This window comes from Erythrolamprus reginae, chromosome 5 (assembly GCF_031021105.1).
Source record: "Erythrolamprus reginae isolate rEryReg1 chromosome 5, rEryReg1.hap1, whole genome shotgun sequence".
Classification (NCBI taxonomy): Eukaryota; Metazoa; Chordata; class Lepidosauria; order Squamata; family Dipsadidae; genus Erythrolamprus; species Erythrolamprus reginae.
The window spans coordinates 77,115,897-77,133,679 of record NC_091954.1 but is presented as its reverse complement, the minus strand read 5'-3'; the positions used below and the strand labels follow the sequence as shown (position 1 = coordinate 77,133,679).

At 37.0% G+C, this 17,783-nt stretch overlaps 1 protein-coding gene across 4 annotated transcripts in view; it reads right to left on the bottom strand.

Annotated features, from left to right (window-relative positions):
- Positions 1–17,783, bottom strand: part of ANKMY1 (ankyrin repeat and MYND domain containing 1) — a 57,900-nt gene that overhangs the window by 8,483 nt on the left and 31,634 nt on the right. For 3 of the 4 annotated variants that reach the window (XM_070753242.1, XM_070753243.1, XM_070753245.1), the window contains 6 exons: positions 17,285–17,392; positions 13,306–13,437; positions 12,469–12,582; positions 10,647–10,812; positions 7,428–7,497; positions 3,942–4,093 (listed from right to left, as the gene is read on the bottom strand). In XM_070753242.1, coding sequence (XP_070609343.1) covers positions 3,942–4,093; positions 7,428–7,497; positions 10,647–10,812; positions 12,469–12,582; positions 13,306–13,437; positions 17,285–17,392 — 742 coding nt within the window. The remainder of the gene's footprint in view (positions 1–3,941; positions 4,094–7,427; positions 7,498–10,646; positions 10,813–12,468; positions 12,583–13,305; positions 13,438–17,284; positions 17,393–17,783) is intronic. The other variant, XM_070753244.1, reaches the window with a different exon arrangement.

Genomic DNA, 17,783 nt, shown 5'->3' with positions numbered 1-17,783 from the left:
CCATGTTATATGCAGACATGAAATGTACTTATTTCAGTTTCTGAAAGTTTGGGGAATGCTTAGCTTTAATTTATCCATCCAAATAAGATTTTGATACTGTATTCTTCATGAAATCCTTTTTTTAATCTTCCTTGATCATATCCTTTTGAGAAATTCACCATGTATTTCTAAATTTTAATCTAAAAACCCCTTCAATAAAACACAATTGTCAAAATAAATATATATACTGTATATTCATGTACTGCCTAGGCACACTTGGTACCTAGCTTATACACAGTCCATATATTAATAAAATTCTTCTTATATGGCTCTGTCCTTTCTTCTTCATTTGAATGAAGACTTCTCTTGCCCTTTAAAGTCATTCTCCCAGCAATCCTTTGCAATCTTTCCAATTCAGGTTTTCAGTGAATCCTGCTTTATATTTCAAGAGTTCGATTTTCCTTGCAACTTTAATCTTATACGTTTGTACATTAAAGAGGTCAGAAAAGTAACATTTCACACATTATTTTTCTTGTTCTCTTTAACTTAAAGATGAGAGAAAGCATATTCTGCCCAATTAAAGTAACCACATCAAATCATCATTGGCAACCTTCAGTCTCAAAAGACTATGGTTTCGTGCTCTGGAAAGAGTTCCTAAAAGAGCATCTAGTGTGGCTAAAAAGGCCAATCCAAGAGTGCCAATCCCTTCCACATTGAGGCCAGATACATTCGGTCCCCTATCCAGCCCCAGATTTTGCTAATTCCAGGACTGCCTCTATGCCACAGCCTGCCAAACAAGTGTCTCTTCGAAATGGATAAATGAGAAAGTAAACAGAAAAATATTTCTTTTTGGTTGATTTGACGGCTGTATGATTAATATTAAAATGGAAGATATAAAGTGTTGTGGTTGGCTCTGGCCCAGTTCCTGCCCCAGGGAATGGGGAGGTGGATGCAGGGGAAAATTCAACATGTCACAGGCCTGTGTTATTGCCGACAGAGTCAGTTCAGAGTTTAGTTTCCTCGGATGAAGAAGAAAGTGGGAGTGACTTGGCAGAAGAGGGCTTGGCACACAGCCAAGGCAGTCAATCTCCCTTATCTTCCCTTGATTCAGATGAGGACGTTTTGGACCCACGCAAGCGCAGGGTTATGCATAGAAAAGACCAAGTAAGGACATATTACAGGAGATAAGAGCGGCCACCTGTGTTTGGGTGGGGCTCCAGTAATTAGGGCTGCTGCTATAAATAGCAGCATGTGGGTTTGGCCATTGTCGAAGAATATCTGATTGGCGTTCATCAGGAATCCTGTGTTTTCTGGACTTTGTTGCTTTTCACGCCTTGGAAAACAAAGCAGAGCAACATGTGTGTGTGTGTCTCACTTCGTTGGAAGAAGGGGTGTGAAGTTTCTTCACAGCTGCTAGCTAAGTACTTAATGACTGCTTAAGGGAAATTGTACAGACTACCCGATTGTTTTGGGAAGAGTGCTCTTTGCAATACAAAAAGAGTGCTTAGTTTATTTTGAATTTTGTGATAAAGAACATTGTTTTGAATTTTCAAACGTGTGTGTCTGAAATTTATACCCTTGAATTTTCGGGAGGCTCCTACCAGAGAGCCCGGCAGAACATAGAGAAGGTTAAAAATATAATTGAATGAATATAATTAAATTTTAAAGTAAAACATTGATGTATGTACATAAAAGGATTGTTTAAATTGAATTTTGTATTATAAAATAAAATAATTTTTTTTAAAAATGGAGAAGGCCATGCTGCATCTCCATCCTCTAAGCTGAACAATTAGAGGTCAAAGTTTCCCCGCTGTTAATGTCCATTCCCAAGGCCTTTATATTTTTCAAATAATTTTTCAAATATTTTTCAAATATAAGCAGCAGTCACCTTGTGTTCAATGTAGGGAGGGTTTTTTGACACTACAAAAATTAGCTGATTGCCAAGAACTGAAACAGATTTAAATCAGTACTTAATGTAAAGAGATTAAAAATCAATTTACATTATACAATGCAAGATGTAAGATAAATAATCACAGGAAATCTAAACATGTATATACGATGCGCAGTGAATTAGATCACTATTAAATGCTTCTAAATATTATCAAAACATAAAATGTATAAAGAAATTATCTGGGAATGAGAATTATCTATCAAAGAAATAGAATGGCAGTCCCAAGTGCTATTTAAGAAGAATGAATGTGGTATAAAGATATTTACATCAGCATCTCAAACCACTACCTCAGGATTGTTTATATTTTCCTTATAATAGCACTCATGTGGGAACTTTAATGCCTGAATTAGATCTAAGTAATATAATTATTATTTTTAATATAGTATGTAATTCTACAGATGTTTCTCAGTAGGGCACTAAAATGGACCACCCATAGATTAAAAAGCTACATTTTGCTGGATAAGGCTGATACACAATTCAAATTTCTAAAAAAATAAAGGTAAAAAGATCTGTATATGCCAAGTGAAATCCAAAAGACATTGAATGTTAGCCCACAAAATATTAGGTAAAATAAGCATAGGGAAGAAGATTGGGGCAACTAAGTAGCTAAAATATGTATAATGTGCAGGAATTAGGTTCAAATGATGTACGCTGTGAAGTTATTAAACATTTGTCTTGCATAATCTAACTCCGTTCTAAATTCTGCCTAGGTTACCATCTTCCTATTAAGGACAGTTACCCATCTGAAATGAAGCCTAGGGCAGAATAAATGATGCTTCCAAAATTAAGGATTTAACTAGCCATAGTCTCATTTTTAAAATATTTTTAATACAGTACTGCAAATAAGAAGATGCAACATGAAAGAAACTTTGAATTAGCAAGTTTAACACTCAGACCTGAACTAGAATACAATAGGAAGAAGAGTAGAACTATAGTAGTCAGTAGCGATGAAATAAATCAAAGTGCGTCACATTGGTCCATAACGCAGTGGCCTGGGCAGTGTTGGGCGCATCTAGATTCATCCATGTTATATCTCTGTTGCGCAAGTTGCCCTAGTTCCTTGTTTCCTTCAGGTGCCAATTCACAGTAGTAGTTATTACCTTTAAGCCTACATGGCCCAGGATCAGGTAATTTGTGGGACCATCTCTTCCTTGAGGTCACCTGCCATCGTACCTGATACGATAGGCACACTCCTGGTCCCTCCCCTTAAATGCTGCCATTTTATGAGGCCTAAAAAATGTGTCTTCTCCTGTTCTATGGAACACTCTTCCAAAAAAGTACTTAAAAGTACTTAAGACCTGGTGCTTTTCCATAGTTTGAATGCTTTTCTTTCACTGTTTCATTGTGTGTGTGTGTGTGTGTATGTGTGTGTGTGTGTGTGTATACAATGTGTGTCTGTGTATGTATGTATGTATGTATGTATGTATGTATGTATGTATGTATGTATGTATGTATGTATGTATCTTTATTGTGAGCTGCCCAAATATAGGTAGCTGTATAAATGTTTTAAGTAAATTAAATAAGTAAATAAATAAATTTTACTGCAGATTTTATATGTGAACTGTTCAAGTTACTTCTTCAATAAATTGGAGAAGCTGATGGTACGATGGAATAAGGTGAAAGATTATATGCTGAGTAGAATTTGTGACGAAAATATGAAAAATAAACTCCAATCACTCTTTCAACAGTAAACAAATGCAAAGTAGAGCTAAGGAAATAAAAGAATATAAATTAGTAAATGTTTGAACCCCCCGCAATTGGTGGTGGTGGTGGTGGGATTGTCAGTCGGGTGATGGGCACATGCACTGTGCACCATTTTATGTTTGTTTTATGTTAATTTCAATGTGCAAAACCAATATATTTTTAAAAAAACACAAGTTACTTCTTCAATTTAAGTTTGGTTTAGCTGAGTTGTTTTCATCAAGATAAGTTTTCATAAGGATAGATAACTGTTGACGTTTACAGATACTAATTAAATCACTTTGTTCTGCAAGCCATCAGCCCCACTTACCTGTTTGTGAACACTCTCGCTTGTGGCGTTCATTCCAAGCCTTCACTTTGCAAGACTTGCTGCAAGTGAAGATCTCAAAACAATGTTGGCAAGGTGATAGGGTCACACCAACGGATCGACCACACTGGTAGCAGTATTTAAAGAAGAGCGGCCTGGTTTTTTTTTAAAAAAAAATGTGGTTGCAAGAAAGATCAGGGATATAACAGGTAAACCTTTTGGAACACACACATAACGAAGAAATTTGCTCAAATATTAAAAAGTTGCAATATGTATTATTCTGTATATCAAGAGTTTTGATCTTCAACACTTGTTTCCTTATGCTGTGATTCTAAAGTTATTTCAGTAATTTCCTATCATATACCCATGCTGTCTCTTAATCTTCTAATTAAACTCCCTCAAATTAAGCTCCCCCAAGTTCATTTATTTATTTTATTTTATTTATTTATTTGATTTGTATGCCGCCCCTCTCCGGAGACTTTTTATGGGCTTGCCAATGAATACAGACAATAAGCAACTTTTACCAGTGCTTATTTTCTTAATTTGTTTTAATCTAATCATTTTTACACCACACCCAAAAGAAATCTGAATACTGACTTTAAAAAAGCCCAGGATGTAGAATGTTGCCCCACCACCACCACGGAGCAACCTCATTCCTATAGATCAGTGTTTTTCAACCAGTGTGCCGTGGCACACTAGTGTGCCGCGAGACATGGTCAGGTGTGCCGCGAAGCTCAGAGAGAGAAAGAGAGAGAGAGAGAAAGAAAGAGAGAGAGAGAAAGAGAGGGAGGGAAGGAGAGAGAGAGAAAGACATAGAGGGAGGGAGGGAGGGAGAGAGAAAGAGAGCAAAAAAGAGAGGAAGGAAGAGAAAGAAAGAGGGATGGAAAGAGAGAGAAAGAAAGAGAAAGGGAGAGAAAGAGGGAGGGAGAGAGAAATAGAGCGAAAGAGAGGAAGAGAGAGATAATTTTTTTGTCCAAACTTTTTTTAGCCACTGCCCCCCCCTCAATGTGACCCAGGGTTTCGTAAATGTAAAAAATGTGCCGCGGCTCAAAAAAGGTTGAAAATCACTGCTATAGATAAATAAATAAGGAGGACAATGATGGTGGAAAAGATCTCTTTGTATTAAATAGTCCTGCTTAAAGGGAAATGGCCTTCCTGAGTTGGTCAGTGATGTAATGAGTCTAGAATGGTCCAGATGACCCTCACTGTTATGTCCACAAGATGTAAATCCACTGTAATAATAAAAAACAACATATATACATACATACACACACACACACACACATACATACGTATTTGTGTGTGTGTGTCACATGTTTTTTCTGAATTTGAAAATTAAGGGAGACTATCCTAGTCTTCCTTAATTTTCAAATTCAGCAAAAACATGTTACACATACAGAATATACAGTAGTTTGTTGGCTATAAATAAATTAATTAATTACCTTGGAAATGGCCCTGGGTTGGGCTGAGAAGCAAAAGGAAGCATTAAGCTCCTCCCATACTTGGGCATACGAGGGTGATTCGACAGAAAAATATATACAGTGGTACCTCTACTTAAGAACTTAATCCGTTCCATGACCAGGTTCTTAAGTAGAAAAGTTGGTAAGTAGAAGCAATTTTCCCCGTAGGAATCAATGTAAAAGCAAATAATGCGTGCAAACTCATTAGGAAAGAAATAAAAGCTCGGAATTTGGGTGGGAGGAGGAGGAGGAAGAAGAGGAGGAGGACAGTCGCTGCCGAAGGGGAATCAAAAAAAAAAGGGGGGGGAGGGGAATCAAAAAAATCCAATACTCTAAGGCTTAAAAAAAAAGAGAGGGACTCTGAGGCGGCGAAGAGTAGCACGCGCCTCCCATACACCTGCCGCGAGGCTGCCCTCCATACACTGCACCAGAGAGAGAAACCCAGGCGTGCGAAAGGGAGAGCACCACCAAAAGGCTCCTCTGGCAGCCCAGAAAAGCCCGAGATGGCTGGGATTAAAGGGGGAAAGGCAGGAAACTGGCCAGGCCTTCATGCCGCTCTCAAATTTCCTGGAAAATTTTTCCGGGCTTGGATTCTTAAGTAGAAAATGGTTCTTAAGAAGAGGCAAAAAAATCTTGAACATCCAGTTCTTATCTAGAAAAGTTCTTAAGTAGAGGCGTTCTTAAGTAGAAGTACCACTGTATATACTGTATATATGAGGGTGTGGCTACCTGATGAAGGCAAATATGTCCAAAATAGATCTGTAGTAGTCTCCCTTCCTTTTCATTACCAGCAAAAAAATGTTACATATATACATACATACATACATACATACATACATACATACATACATATATGGTTCACATGTTTTACTTGTTTATATATATGTTTATATTTATATGATGGTCTCGGTATATTCGGGTTTCTTCCCGTGTAGGATTTGGACATTTCTGGCGACGTTTTGACGAGGTCCCACTCGTCATCTTCAGGCTGGTGTTTCTGTCCTTGTTCTAGGACGAACACATAGATACAGCAGCACGAAGCTTACAACTTCAGCCTGATGATGGTGAATGTGATTTCACCGAAACGTCGCATAGACATTCAAAATATTACACGGGGCAAAACCCGAACTCAGAATAATCTACATATATATAGTACATATCCTAGTCTCCCTTAATTTTAAAATTTCAGCTAAAAATATTTGATACATACATACATACATACATACATATGTCACATGTTTTTTGCTGAATTTGAAAATTAAGGGAGACTAGGATAGATCTATTTCGGCCTTATTTGGCCTCATCAGCTAGCCATACCCTCACTGAGACTTGAACCTGCAACCTTTGCCTTGTAAGGCAGAGAATTAACCTCTAGGCTACAGTATCCAATCCCTTCAGCTCTGCACCAGGGAAGGGTTACATATTTTTGTGTCGAATCATATATATATATACACACACACACACTCACACACACATATATATATAGTATATATACTGTATATATAGGTGCATGAATACATCTATATATACATATATATATACATATACTATACTGCTCAAAAAAATAAAGGGAACATTCAAATAACACATCCTAGATTTGAATGAAGGAAATATTCTCATGGAATATTTCATTTGCACAACTATTCCATTTGCACAACAGCACATGAAATTGACTGTCAATCAGTGTTGTTTCCTAAGTGGACAGTTTGAGTTCACAAAAGTTTGATTTACCTGAAGTTATGTTCTGTTTTTTAAGTGTTCCCTTTATTTTTTTTTAGCAATAAACAATACACAACAATATTATAGATACTAAATTTAAAATTAAAACGGGGCTCATATCTGGATTTAGGACATCTATTTTAGAAGCTATATGAAGACCAAATAGCTTAAAGAGAACATAATTTTGCGTTCTGAAGTAGAATACTCAATTTATATGTCTGCTTCCACTAGTGATGACAACAATATTAAAACCAACTATCACAACCATCTATAAGTACAAGCAAATTAAATTTTGATTCATAGGACTTACTTTGACGAATCTACGTCTGGTAATAGTCCTAAAGAGGTATTTATAGATTTCTTTCTTACTCCTGAGGAAGCTGAAATGCAATTATTATTATTATTATTATTATTATTATTATTATTATTATTATTATTATTATTATTATTATTATTATTATTATTATTGGTTTGTCACATAGTCACATGTTTAAAGTGGTTTTGGCATTTTTATCTAATTTTCCAAGGACCTAGAATAGGCAGATGTTCTTGTTTGATGGTGTTAAAGGTATGGTTTTTTGCATAGTCAGCCAGATGTTTGTACAGTATTTGCCATTTTTAGCCACCTTTCAAGTCCTTCCCAAGCCTTGGGTTAGGGAGGTTATTATTTGCTGGTGTTAAATGTATCATTACAGTATGTAAGTTTTTCCAACTAATTCCTTTTGCAGTTGACTGACAGTGATTTTGTCAATGCTGATGGTGCTCAAGTGATGCTCCGGAAGTTTTGAGGTTGCATCCAAGGCACCTATAACTATTGGTACTGTCTTTTTTTCTTTTGCCACAATCATTCTACTTCTATTTGCAGGTCATTGTATTTGTGATCTTCTCCAGTTCTTTCTCTTCTCTTCTGCTGTCTCCACTCGCCAGACTTGTTTGTCCTTCTTATCAACAATTGTTAAGTCTGGGGTGTTATGTGGCAGTTTCTTGTCTGTTTGAAGGCTAAATTCCCAGGATATATTACTTCTTCATTTTCTATTACTTTCACTATTTTAAGGTCCCGACAGTTCTTCCTTGCAGACAAATGGGATTTCTTGAAAATATAACCCAAGCCTTGGGTTAGGAAGGTTATTATTAAAATATAAAAGTCACTTCTCGGGAGAAATGGCAAACACATCCATCTTGTTTATAGCACTTTGAAGAAAAACATTTATCTCTTACGTTCAATTCCCGGATGTGATGTAATTAATTAATTTACACACTCTGCATAGCATTTCAAAATCTTTCCCCCAAGTTCGTCCCTCCTTTTCTCCAACCTTCGGAATTTGGCACTTAACCAAGGACTGTTCTCTACACCCCCACTATGGAGAGTAAGAATCTCTCCATACTTTCATCAGATGGAGGTTCTATCAAATCTTTTTCACCACTAGCCTCCTCCACATCTCTTAAATAAGGATAATTAACAGCTTCTACATTGTCTTCGTCTTCTGAATTTGACATTTCCAAAAGCTGACAGGGAACACTCACAACAGCAGTTAATTAAGAGTCCTAAGTTTTTTTCAGCTTCTTTGCATAGGCGGCTTTTGCTATCTGTTGCTATCTTCTCCAATTCTGGCTTTGTATGCATTCGTTATTAAGGCTTGGTCTTGTGTAGCCAGTTTTAGCCCCTCGATCTCTTTCTTCAACTTTCCTGCTCTTGGCCATTGTCAGGTCTTGTTGTTTATTTATCTTTCCTGACTTTTTTAAAAAAAATGTACTGGCCATATAAAATTTCACCTTACTATTTCTTTCCTATTCTTCATTGGGTCTTTCATGTGTTGTGGTTCAGCCTGAGCCAGATCAAAGACCAGCTGCGTCTCTGCTGGCTTCATGCCCGGGGGAGGCTGAGAGCGGAGAGGAGAGTTCTTTGCAGTCAGACAGTGCAGACAGCAGTCACGAAAGTTTAAGGTGATGCAAGGCCTGGGAGCCCTGGGGAAGGGCTATCTCAAGCAAGTAGCTGTGATTTCCTGGAGTCTCTGGATGATGACGCACAAGCCATAATTAGTATGCGGCAGAGACGCATAGCTCAAAGGAGAAATCAACTGCGTAGATATCAGCATTGAATGAGGAACACCAGGGGGTTGGGTGTGGTCCTCATTAGCAGGGAAGGGTTTATAAGGCATGAGAACCATTCCGGCAGTGTGGAGTGTTATCAAAGGGGAGTTGGTGTTATCTGCATTTTCTCTCAGCGTTTTTGTTCCTGGCTCGTGGCCCAGCAGCCTTGAAGATTGGTGGGAGGTGTGTGTCTGTTGCCTCAACAGCCTCGTCTGGCATTAAGGATCCAGTTTTTCTGTATGAACAATTGCCTTTGTGTATCTATTTGGAGTTCCAGTGTTTTCCTGATCTGTAAGGACATTTTCTGTTGGCTTCTTTTCTCTTTACCATTATAAAACTGTGTTTGGTTTCAACCGGTGTGTCTGGCTTATCTTTTGGGGTTGGTCATAGCTTCCGGAGTGACCCAGACAGAACATCATGAAGGCCAGTTTAATCTCTCCACAACTCAGTAAGCCAGCATTCCTTAGTATGCTAGCTTTAATATATCATCTTCACTGTCCTTCAGATATTCTTCCAATGCCCTTTTTTCTTCTTCAGCTGTCTGGTGTACTTGCAACATTATTCACCTATTTTTCTTGATAAGTACAATCTGTCAACACTGATGTGTATATGAAAAGCAAAATTCATTGCCATTATTTTTTTGGTTTTTCTTTTCAGGGCTTTTAGTTCTGCTTCACTCTAGCCTACTGTTCCAGCTGTACATCTAATGACCAGATTAGTTAATTGTCTTGATATTTCCTCAGCTGAGTTTGGACTTTAAGATATTCACTGCTCTCATAATTGTATTCTTTCTAACATCCTTCTTGATTACAGTGTGTGTGATGATGTCAGTTTAGAGGATTGCCCAAGTGTAGTGATCATCTTCATCCAATCTCTTGATGTTATTTCTATGGGGTATCTTGATTTGTTCAGTTTTCACTATTCTCTCCCCCCCCCCATCCCATTATTACTGGCTGCTCAGTCAACCAGGTATTCATGCCGAATTTGGCATTTTCATCCATCTATTATTAAAACAGATCTCATGAAAGCTATTGTTGCTTTCCTAAATGCCAGAGTCAATCTTACGTTTTCAGAATTGTTAGCACTATTAGCCAATGTTTTAAATAAAAACAAACAAATTTCCAAACAAATTTCAATGTCTGAGAATGAAATTAAACATTATAAGGATTGCATACAAGTACAGTATCAACATCTTTAGCCTCATTTTTGTCTCAGTACAGTATACCTTGTGAATACAAAAAGATAACAAGGTGGTATCACATTACTACATTCCCCAGGTGCTAGGAGGAAAGTTGACAATGAATACCAAGTTTAACTTTTTAGGTTCATATTTTTAAATAATCTCCAACTGCTACAAAACACCTCTGCCTTAAGTATTCTAATCCAAGTCTACAATTTTTATATTGTTTTTTAATTTTAAAATCTAAGTTGGGCTCACCAATTTTTATTTTCCTAAGTTCGTCTTCATCCCACTGTTTTTCCTTTTCGATGACAGACTCACGAAGCCGTTCAATGATAAAATCCAGCATTTTTCGTCGAAATGCAAATGTCTCCCTCTCTACTGGTGTCAGAGAATGCAAGGGAGTATGCAACAGTCTTTTATCCTACAATACATAAGCATTGTTTTTGATATGTAACTAGGGAATGTGCATAAAGTAAAAAGCATAGATAGCAATAGCACCTAGATTTATATACCATATCATAGTGCTTTACAGCCCTCTCTAAGCAGTTTATAGAGTTACTGTACAAAGGATAGAGTCAGCATATTGTCCCCAACAATCTGGGTCCATTTTTTTAACTCATCTCAGAAGGATGAAAGGTTGAGTCAACCTTGAGCTGGTGAGAATCGAACTGCTGCCGGTCGCCAGAATTAGCCTTCTAACCACTATGCCATCATAACTCATTTGGTCAGGTAGTCAGATAGTCCTTGAGTTATGACCATTCATCTAGCAATTTTCAAATCTAATATGAAGCCAAGCAAATGATACATCCTTATAGTTCCAACAATTACAGCATACATACAGTCACACAATTGTGGTCTGGGCACTAGGCATCCACATGAGATTATGGCATTGTAGCAAGTTGCAGTCACGCGGTCGTGATTTCTGATGTGCCTTGCCAGTTTCCCATAAATTCCCATTATAAATTCCCAAAATTTATAATCTGTTTCCTGATAAAAACAATGCCACCTATGGTTTTTTTTACTTAATTTCTAATTTTTCTAGCAGGCATTTAGAAAGTCGGTCTCTAGAATATTCCTTTCTGCACTTTTCTACATGCAAGGGAAATAAATTCACCAGTGATTCTATTTCCATGCTTGCATTAATAAAAATATGTCTTTAACAGATATTGATAATATTGTTTCCTGTAATGTAACAATATATTATTTGCAAGTGATTTATAAACAGAAGGGTAAAATACAAATAAAGTCAAAACCCAGTGTATTTTGATGAAAGCAAGTAAGCAACTATAAAAAGCCATCTTTCTATCCATTGCCTTTATCCATGATAATGTAGCACAGATGTTTTGGCACATGTAGAGCTCTGGGCAGAAGCACTGATGGTTACTGAAGCATCTCAACTACATTCTAGGTTATCTATATGCGTCTGAAACACAGGTTTACTTAATTCCAGACAGCACCAGCAAATGTTGATCAAAGAAAACGAGAAAAGAGTTTTCAAAAATTGCAAAAGCGTATATGTAATACACTTCAAAATAAGCAATCGGTATAATGCAAAGAAAAATTGGAAGTATTAAATAAATGGCATTCAAGAAAAAGAGAAAGGAAAAAGAAATCTAAATAAATCTCATTTACATCAACACCATTCGCCAGACCTTTCCATTTATAAATCATCCTTGTTTCCCTATATCTATTGCCACAATAGTTTTCTATGAGCTCCTTAACTTTCTCAACAATCACTTCCATCTAACCATGACTTTCTCAATCATTCTCTTTTTAACCATACCATAAGGTATTGAACCTTCATTGATTTTCTCCATATAATTACATCACGTCAAGATAGTTCTTTTGTAGTAGTTATTTTAATATTTGATCCATTAATTAATTAATCCTATTCATTCTTCACTCTATCTCTTGTTTTACCATTATATTTAAATACCTTATTTCAATTACTTTTAAGTTTTCATAAATGACTCTTACTTCCATATAACAAATTGAACAGTAGCAAAAAATTACACTCCTCAAAACACAGAACTGTATATACATCATATTTTGAACTTTCAAATATGGGAAAAGATACCTGATAATATTTGAAATATGTATAGTCCACAACTGTCCCCACTGCAGACCTACACTCATCATTAAGAGTAATTGGCAACAACATATCTGCACCTGCTGCTATGAGAGTATCAATCTAAATAGAGAAGAAAATAAATGAAGGACATCAAGATTCATATGCAACCATGTCCACCAATGTTACACATAGCAAATCAATATACAGTAGTCCAATTTGAAGGTCATAGATTCATTGCTAGCATTTGAATAGAAACAAGGCATAACTATACAACATGTCTTCAGGAAGATACACAAGATTCAGTTAATGTTTGCAACTTGCAAACAAGTTGTTCACATACATGTCTATAAACTTAATTACATTAATAATGAAAAAGCATATTTGTTAATGTTTCAGTATTTTCTTCTTAAGCCATTATATTACGATGGAAAAATGAAGTTCTGGATAATCAGATGTACAATTTAATTTGTATTAAAGTTGAACCACAACCAAACTTAATATGGAGATATAGCTTCTTTTTGCTTTGTGGGATATAGAGAATGAGGTTTTATATATGATTATTTATGTAAGTATATTGGGAAGACGGGCAAACTGTCAATGCCATCTACAGTTCACTCAACCCCCGGGTCTCTCAGCCATCCAATATGCTGACCTCTCCCCATAACATTAAAAATTTGTATCAGCTCTATTTCTGATTCTTTGAGCCTTGAGCCTTTTCATGGCTTTTCCATCCTGCTTCACCATGACTTTAATTTAATTTTACTTTTGTTTTGGCAGGAGAATTAGAAAAGTTTACAATCTTTATCTGGAAAAGAGTAACCAAAAATGCAACACTTGTCTTACCAGCACCATCTTAGCTGTTAGTGTCCCACTTTGTTCATATGCAGGATTAATAACAGCACACAAGGCACTTGCAATACCTTGGCCTAAAGGTAGATTTGGGTCAGCTCCACCAACCAGAAGTTCAGCTACTGCCTAAATGTAGGAGAAATAAAAGGAAATCTTCTCCTGAATATTATTCAGATGCCTTGCCTGAGCAAAATTTGGGTAGAGCTAAAAATTGCCAATCCAATATTTTTGTTAGGGATTTAAAGAGAAATTGGTGTCCATGAATTGGCTTCCACATTGTTAAGAGTAGTGATTTCATCCATTAAAAATAACCAAAACAGGGAATTCTACATAGTTTCAGATAAAGACACAAAACTATTTTCCCTGCTTCTCCCTTTGTTCTTGTCCAGAGCTAAATATGAGGCTCACTCCACAGTAAGGGACTAATTAGATAGGATAGGTCCTCCAGCAGTAATGTCTTACTCTGGTGTAGTACTCTGCTACTCTGGTGTAGCAGAAGGATTCATAGGATGAGCTAGGGCAAGAATATGATGAGAAATGTCTAATCTCGCTTGTTTGCAGCCAAAGGCCAAAGAAAGAAACTGCAAGCACAAGTCTTTGGCCATGAGATACACTTTTTGACTATTACTATTTGATTGATTGATTGATTGATTGATTATTTTGTCCAATACACAATGGGGGTTTTAGTGGGTATACACATATTAAAATACATGAAGGAGGTTATAGAGGATATACTCATAGTAAAATATATCTAAGAAAGAATAGAAGTTATAGGAATAGAACATATCAATGAAAGAATAGAAGAAGAGATATAGGAATAGAAGGTATAGGAGATATAGGAGAGCAATAGGACAGGGGACGGAAGGCACTCTAGTGCACTTGTACTCACCCCTTACTGACCTTTTAGGAATCTGGATAGGTCAACCGTGGATAATCCAAGGGTAAAGTGTTGGGGGTTTATACACATTAACACGTACCAATATGAATACTCATATGTTTAGAAGGCTATTGTGGCATGGCATAATAAAGAACTATTTCTGAACTGAATCATTCCTCTGCATCATCTATTCGTTAAGGAATATGAAATAAATGATATTTATTTCTATTTACCCATTCAATTAATACAGTTGTCTACTTAACATGATTCAGGGTAGCACCATCCAATGCCTGAGATAAAAGCCAGGTCTCTCTCGACACTTTCAGAAGGTTTTCCAAATTTCAGCAAAATGCTATGCTATAAATTTTATTTTTATGTAATTTTATTGTATCAATACTTTCTTTTTAATGTTTTCAATAATTTTAGGTGTACGTATTTTAGGCAGGTTTTTTTTCTGGCCTAAAGGTCATGGTAAAGGTTTGTACTGTTATTGAATGTAATATAGGACATAAAATAAGTATTTTGTAATAAATAAATCTATAATCCATCCAATTTGCAATTAAAATAAAAAAATAAGTTAAAAATAATTGGACATTTGTGTGGCACTCTCAATTGTCAAATGGGACTGCAGGAAGAAGAATTCAAGTTCTTCCTGCCCATGGAGAAACCTGATTGAAAATTTATCTTCTAACATCACCAATTTCCTAAATATAAAACCAGTCAAACTAACAAAAGAAAATTCCTAACAATGTGAACATTACCATCTATAGGTAGTGTGACTGTAAATTATTGTCATTCTCTGTTGATCTCTCCAACTCTTAGTGGAACTTTAATAGTAATTTTAAAATCCAAATCAATAGATTTGTAGCTTTTAGCAATAGTGTTGACTATAAATTATTTGAACCATATACAGTGGTACCTCTACTTATGAACTTAATTCATTCCATGACCAGGTTCTTAAGTAGAAAAGTTTGTAAGTAGAATTTTTCCCATAGGAATCAATGTAAAAGCGGGCTAGGATAATATATGCGCAAAATTGGAAAGGGGAGAATATCCCCAAAGAGGAAGAAGTTATTACAAAAATATTAGATTGCGCTGAAATGGATATGATGACAAGATGCTTAAATGATCAAGAAGATACGGAATTTTATGATACATGGAACAAAGTTTATATATGGATAAATAAGAAGAAACAATAGAAGGTTAATGAAAACAATTAAATAAATGAGTGAATTGTTTCGGCAAAGATAAGATTTATGTGTTATAATAGAATTAGTTAGAATATGTTTTCTTTTTAGAAATTTATTAGAATTAGTTTACATATGAAGAATTATTATGAGATGAATTTTGAATTTATATTAGAATTAGCTTAAATATGAAAAATTATAATGAGAAGTTTAACAAATTATTTCTTAACATTTATAATAATGAATTGTATTTAAATGTGTATTCTTTTTTCTATATTCAAATTTATACTTTTGAGATAAGCGGGGCAATACAACCCCAATTTTGTGTTAAATGTATGTGTGTCTGTTCGTCTATTTTATGAAAATTTAATAAAAATATTTTTTTAAAAAGGAATCAATGTAAAAGCGAATAATGCATGTAAACCCATTAGGAAAATCCAAAACTTTAAGGCTTAAAAAAAACAGTGGCAAGCAAAGAAGCAGTGGGCGAGAGGGGATTTCCCCCATGTCGCTGCCAAAATGTGTCCGTGGGAGCCCTGGCCATCCATCACCCACTGCCCCCTCCTGCCAGAAGCCCGCGGGGAGCCAAAGCTGGGTGTGGGGAAGGGTGGAACTTTCCGCTCCTGGACAGGCAGCAGAGCCTAGAACTGCCGCCTTCCCGCCTGGCCGCCTCACCTGTCTCCCCGCCCCACCTTCACCAACGGCACCCGTCCCGCCCACTCCAAGAGCCACACCGAGGCTGCCCAGGAGCCACCGCTGCCAAGATGGGTTGGCGAGGCGGGGGCTCATCTGTCAGCGGTGATGGCGGTCATAAAGTAGATGCTGTGAAAATGGCGGCTGCACACACCACCCAGTCCCGACCCCCTGCTCTGCTCCCGGCCTCCAGCCACCTCCCCCGCGCGGCTCAGGATCACCAGTGAGAGCTTTGCCTCGGCTGTTTCTTCCGAGGGTGCCCCACCGCCTTCTTTCCTGGACACGAAGATGATGCCCCCTGCCTCCTCTCTGCCAAGCTCTCACGGCTTCCCTCCCATTCTCTGTCACCTGCCCCCGCCCTCCATCAAAGGAGACAAGGGGAGATTCGAGGGAATGCCTGGCAGCTTTATTTCAATTCTTCCGTCCGGAAGATCCCAGGTGTTTCTTTCAGGAGACTAAAAGAGTCCTCGTCTTCCGGGCTTCGAGATAAAGTCCCCTGTCAGAGGGGAAGAGAGGCCGGGTGGGGGGAAAAAAACCTTTGGCATTGCAGACTCCAAAGGGGTTTTTTGAACAAAGGTAGACAATTAAAAGAATTGGAACTCTTTTGGGAAGGGAAAGCAGCAGGTGGAAGGATGGATTTTATTGTTGCATTTCGCTGAGGATCCCCTCACCGGGATTCCCTTCATTTTTGCCGGCGCTGCTTTGAATCCCAGCAAGGGGAGCCTCAACGAAATTGCAGCATTGCAAAAACACGGAAGTCCAGAGGTGAGGTTTCCCAGAGAGGGGAGCCTCATGGGAATCCCAGCAGCGCAAAAACGGGCGCTTCAGCTGACAACGGAAGTCCGGAGGCGGGGATTCCCAGCGTTTTAAGGCAAAAGGGGTGAGTTTTGGGGTTGCACGCATTATTTGCTTTTCCATTGATTCCTATGGGAAACATTGTTTCATCTTACGAATTTTTCACCTTATGAACCTCATCCCGGAACCAATTAAGTTCGTAAGACAAGGTATCACTGTATATGTATATATTTTTAACTTTCTGTATACTTCAAGGAATCTTTATTGTCTATTTTATGTTCTAGCATCATTGTATATATTACCTACAAATGTTGACATAAGAATTGGAACCACTGTTCTGAGTTTGCAACAATTAAAATGATTTTGAAATAATGCTTACAACTGTTGTTAAAAATGTTTGGAAAGACAGAACCTTGCACACCTGTTCATTTCCATTAGCAACTGCTAGTGAAAGAGGGGAATGGCCACTCCACAGGACATTTGGATTTGCACTGTGATCTAACAGATGATGAATAACTTTGGCAGTATTCTGAAGGGAAGAATAAAACAAAAACAAATAAGTACAGATACTGTTTTTTAATTAAAATAAAGAGTAAAAGGTAAAGATTCCCCCTGCTAGTCATTTCTGGATGGATGGATGGAGGGAGGGAGGGATGGGTGAGTAGGTAGATAGGACACATTTAAATAATATACTGTATTTAAGTTAGGTCACATTTTTAAATTTAAAGCAAAAATATTATACCTATTTTATCCGGAAGCAAAAAAGCTGAATCTGGTTCCAAATTGAACATTTACTTATGTCCAGGCATATAAACATATTCAGATCAGAATAACATATCATACATTAAGGATCTAGTGCAATGAATACAAAGTCACAACAGTAAATAATATTTTTTTAGACTGCTGGGCAGATATAGGAA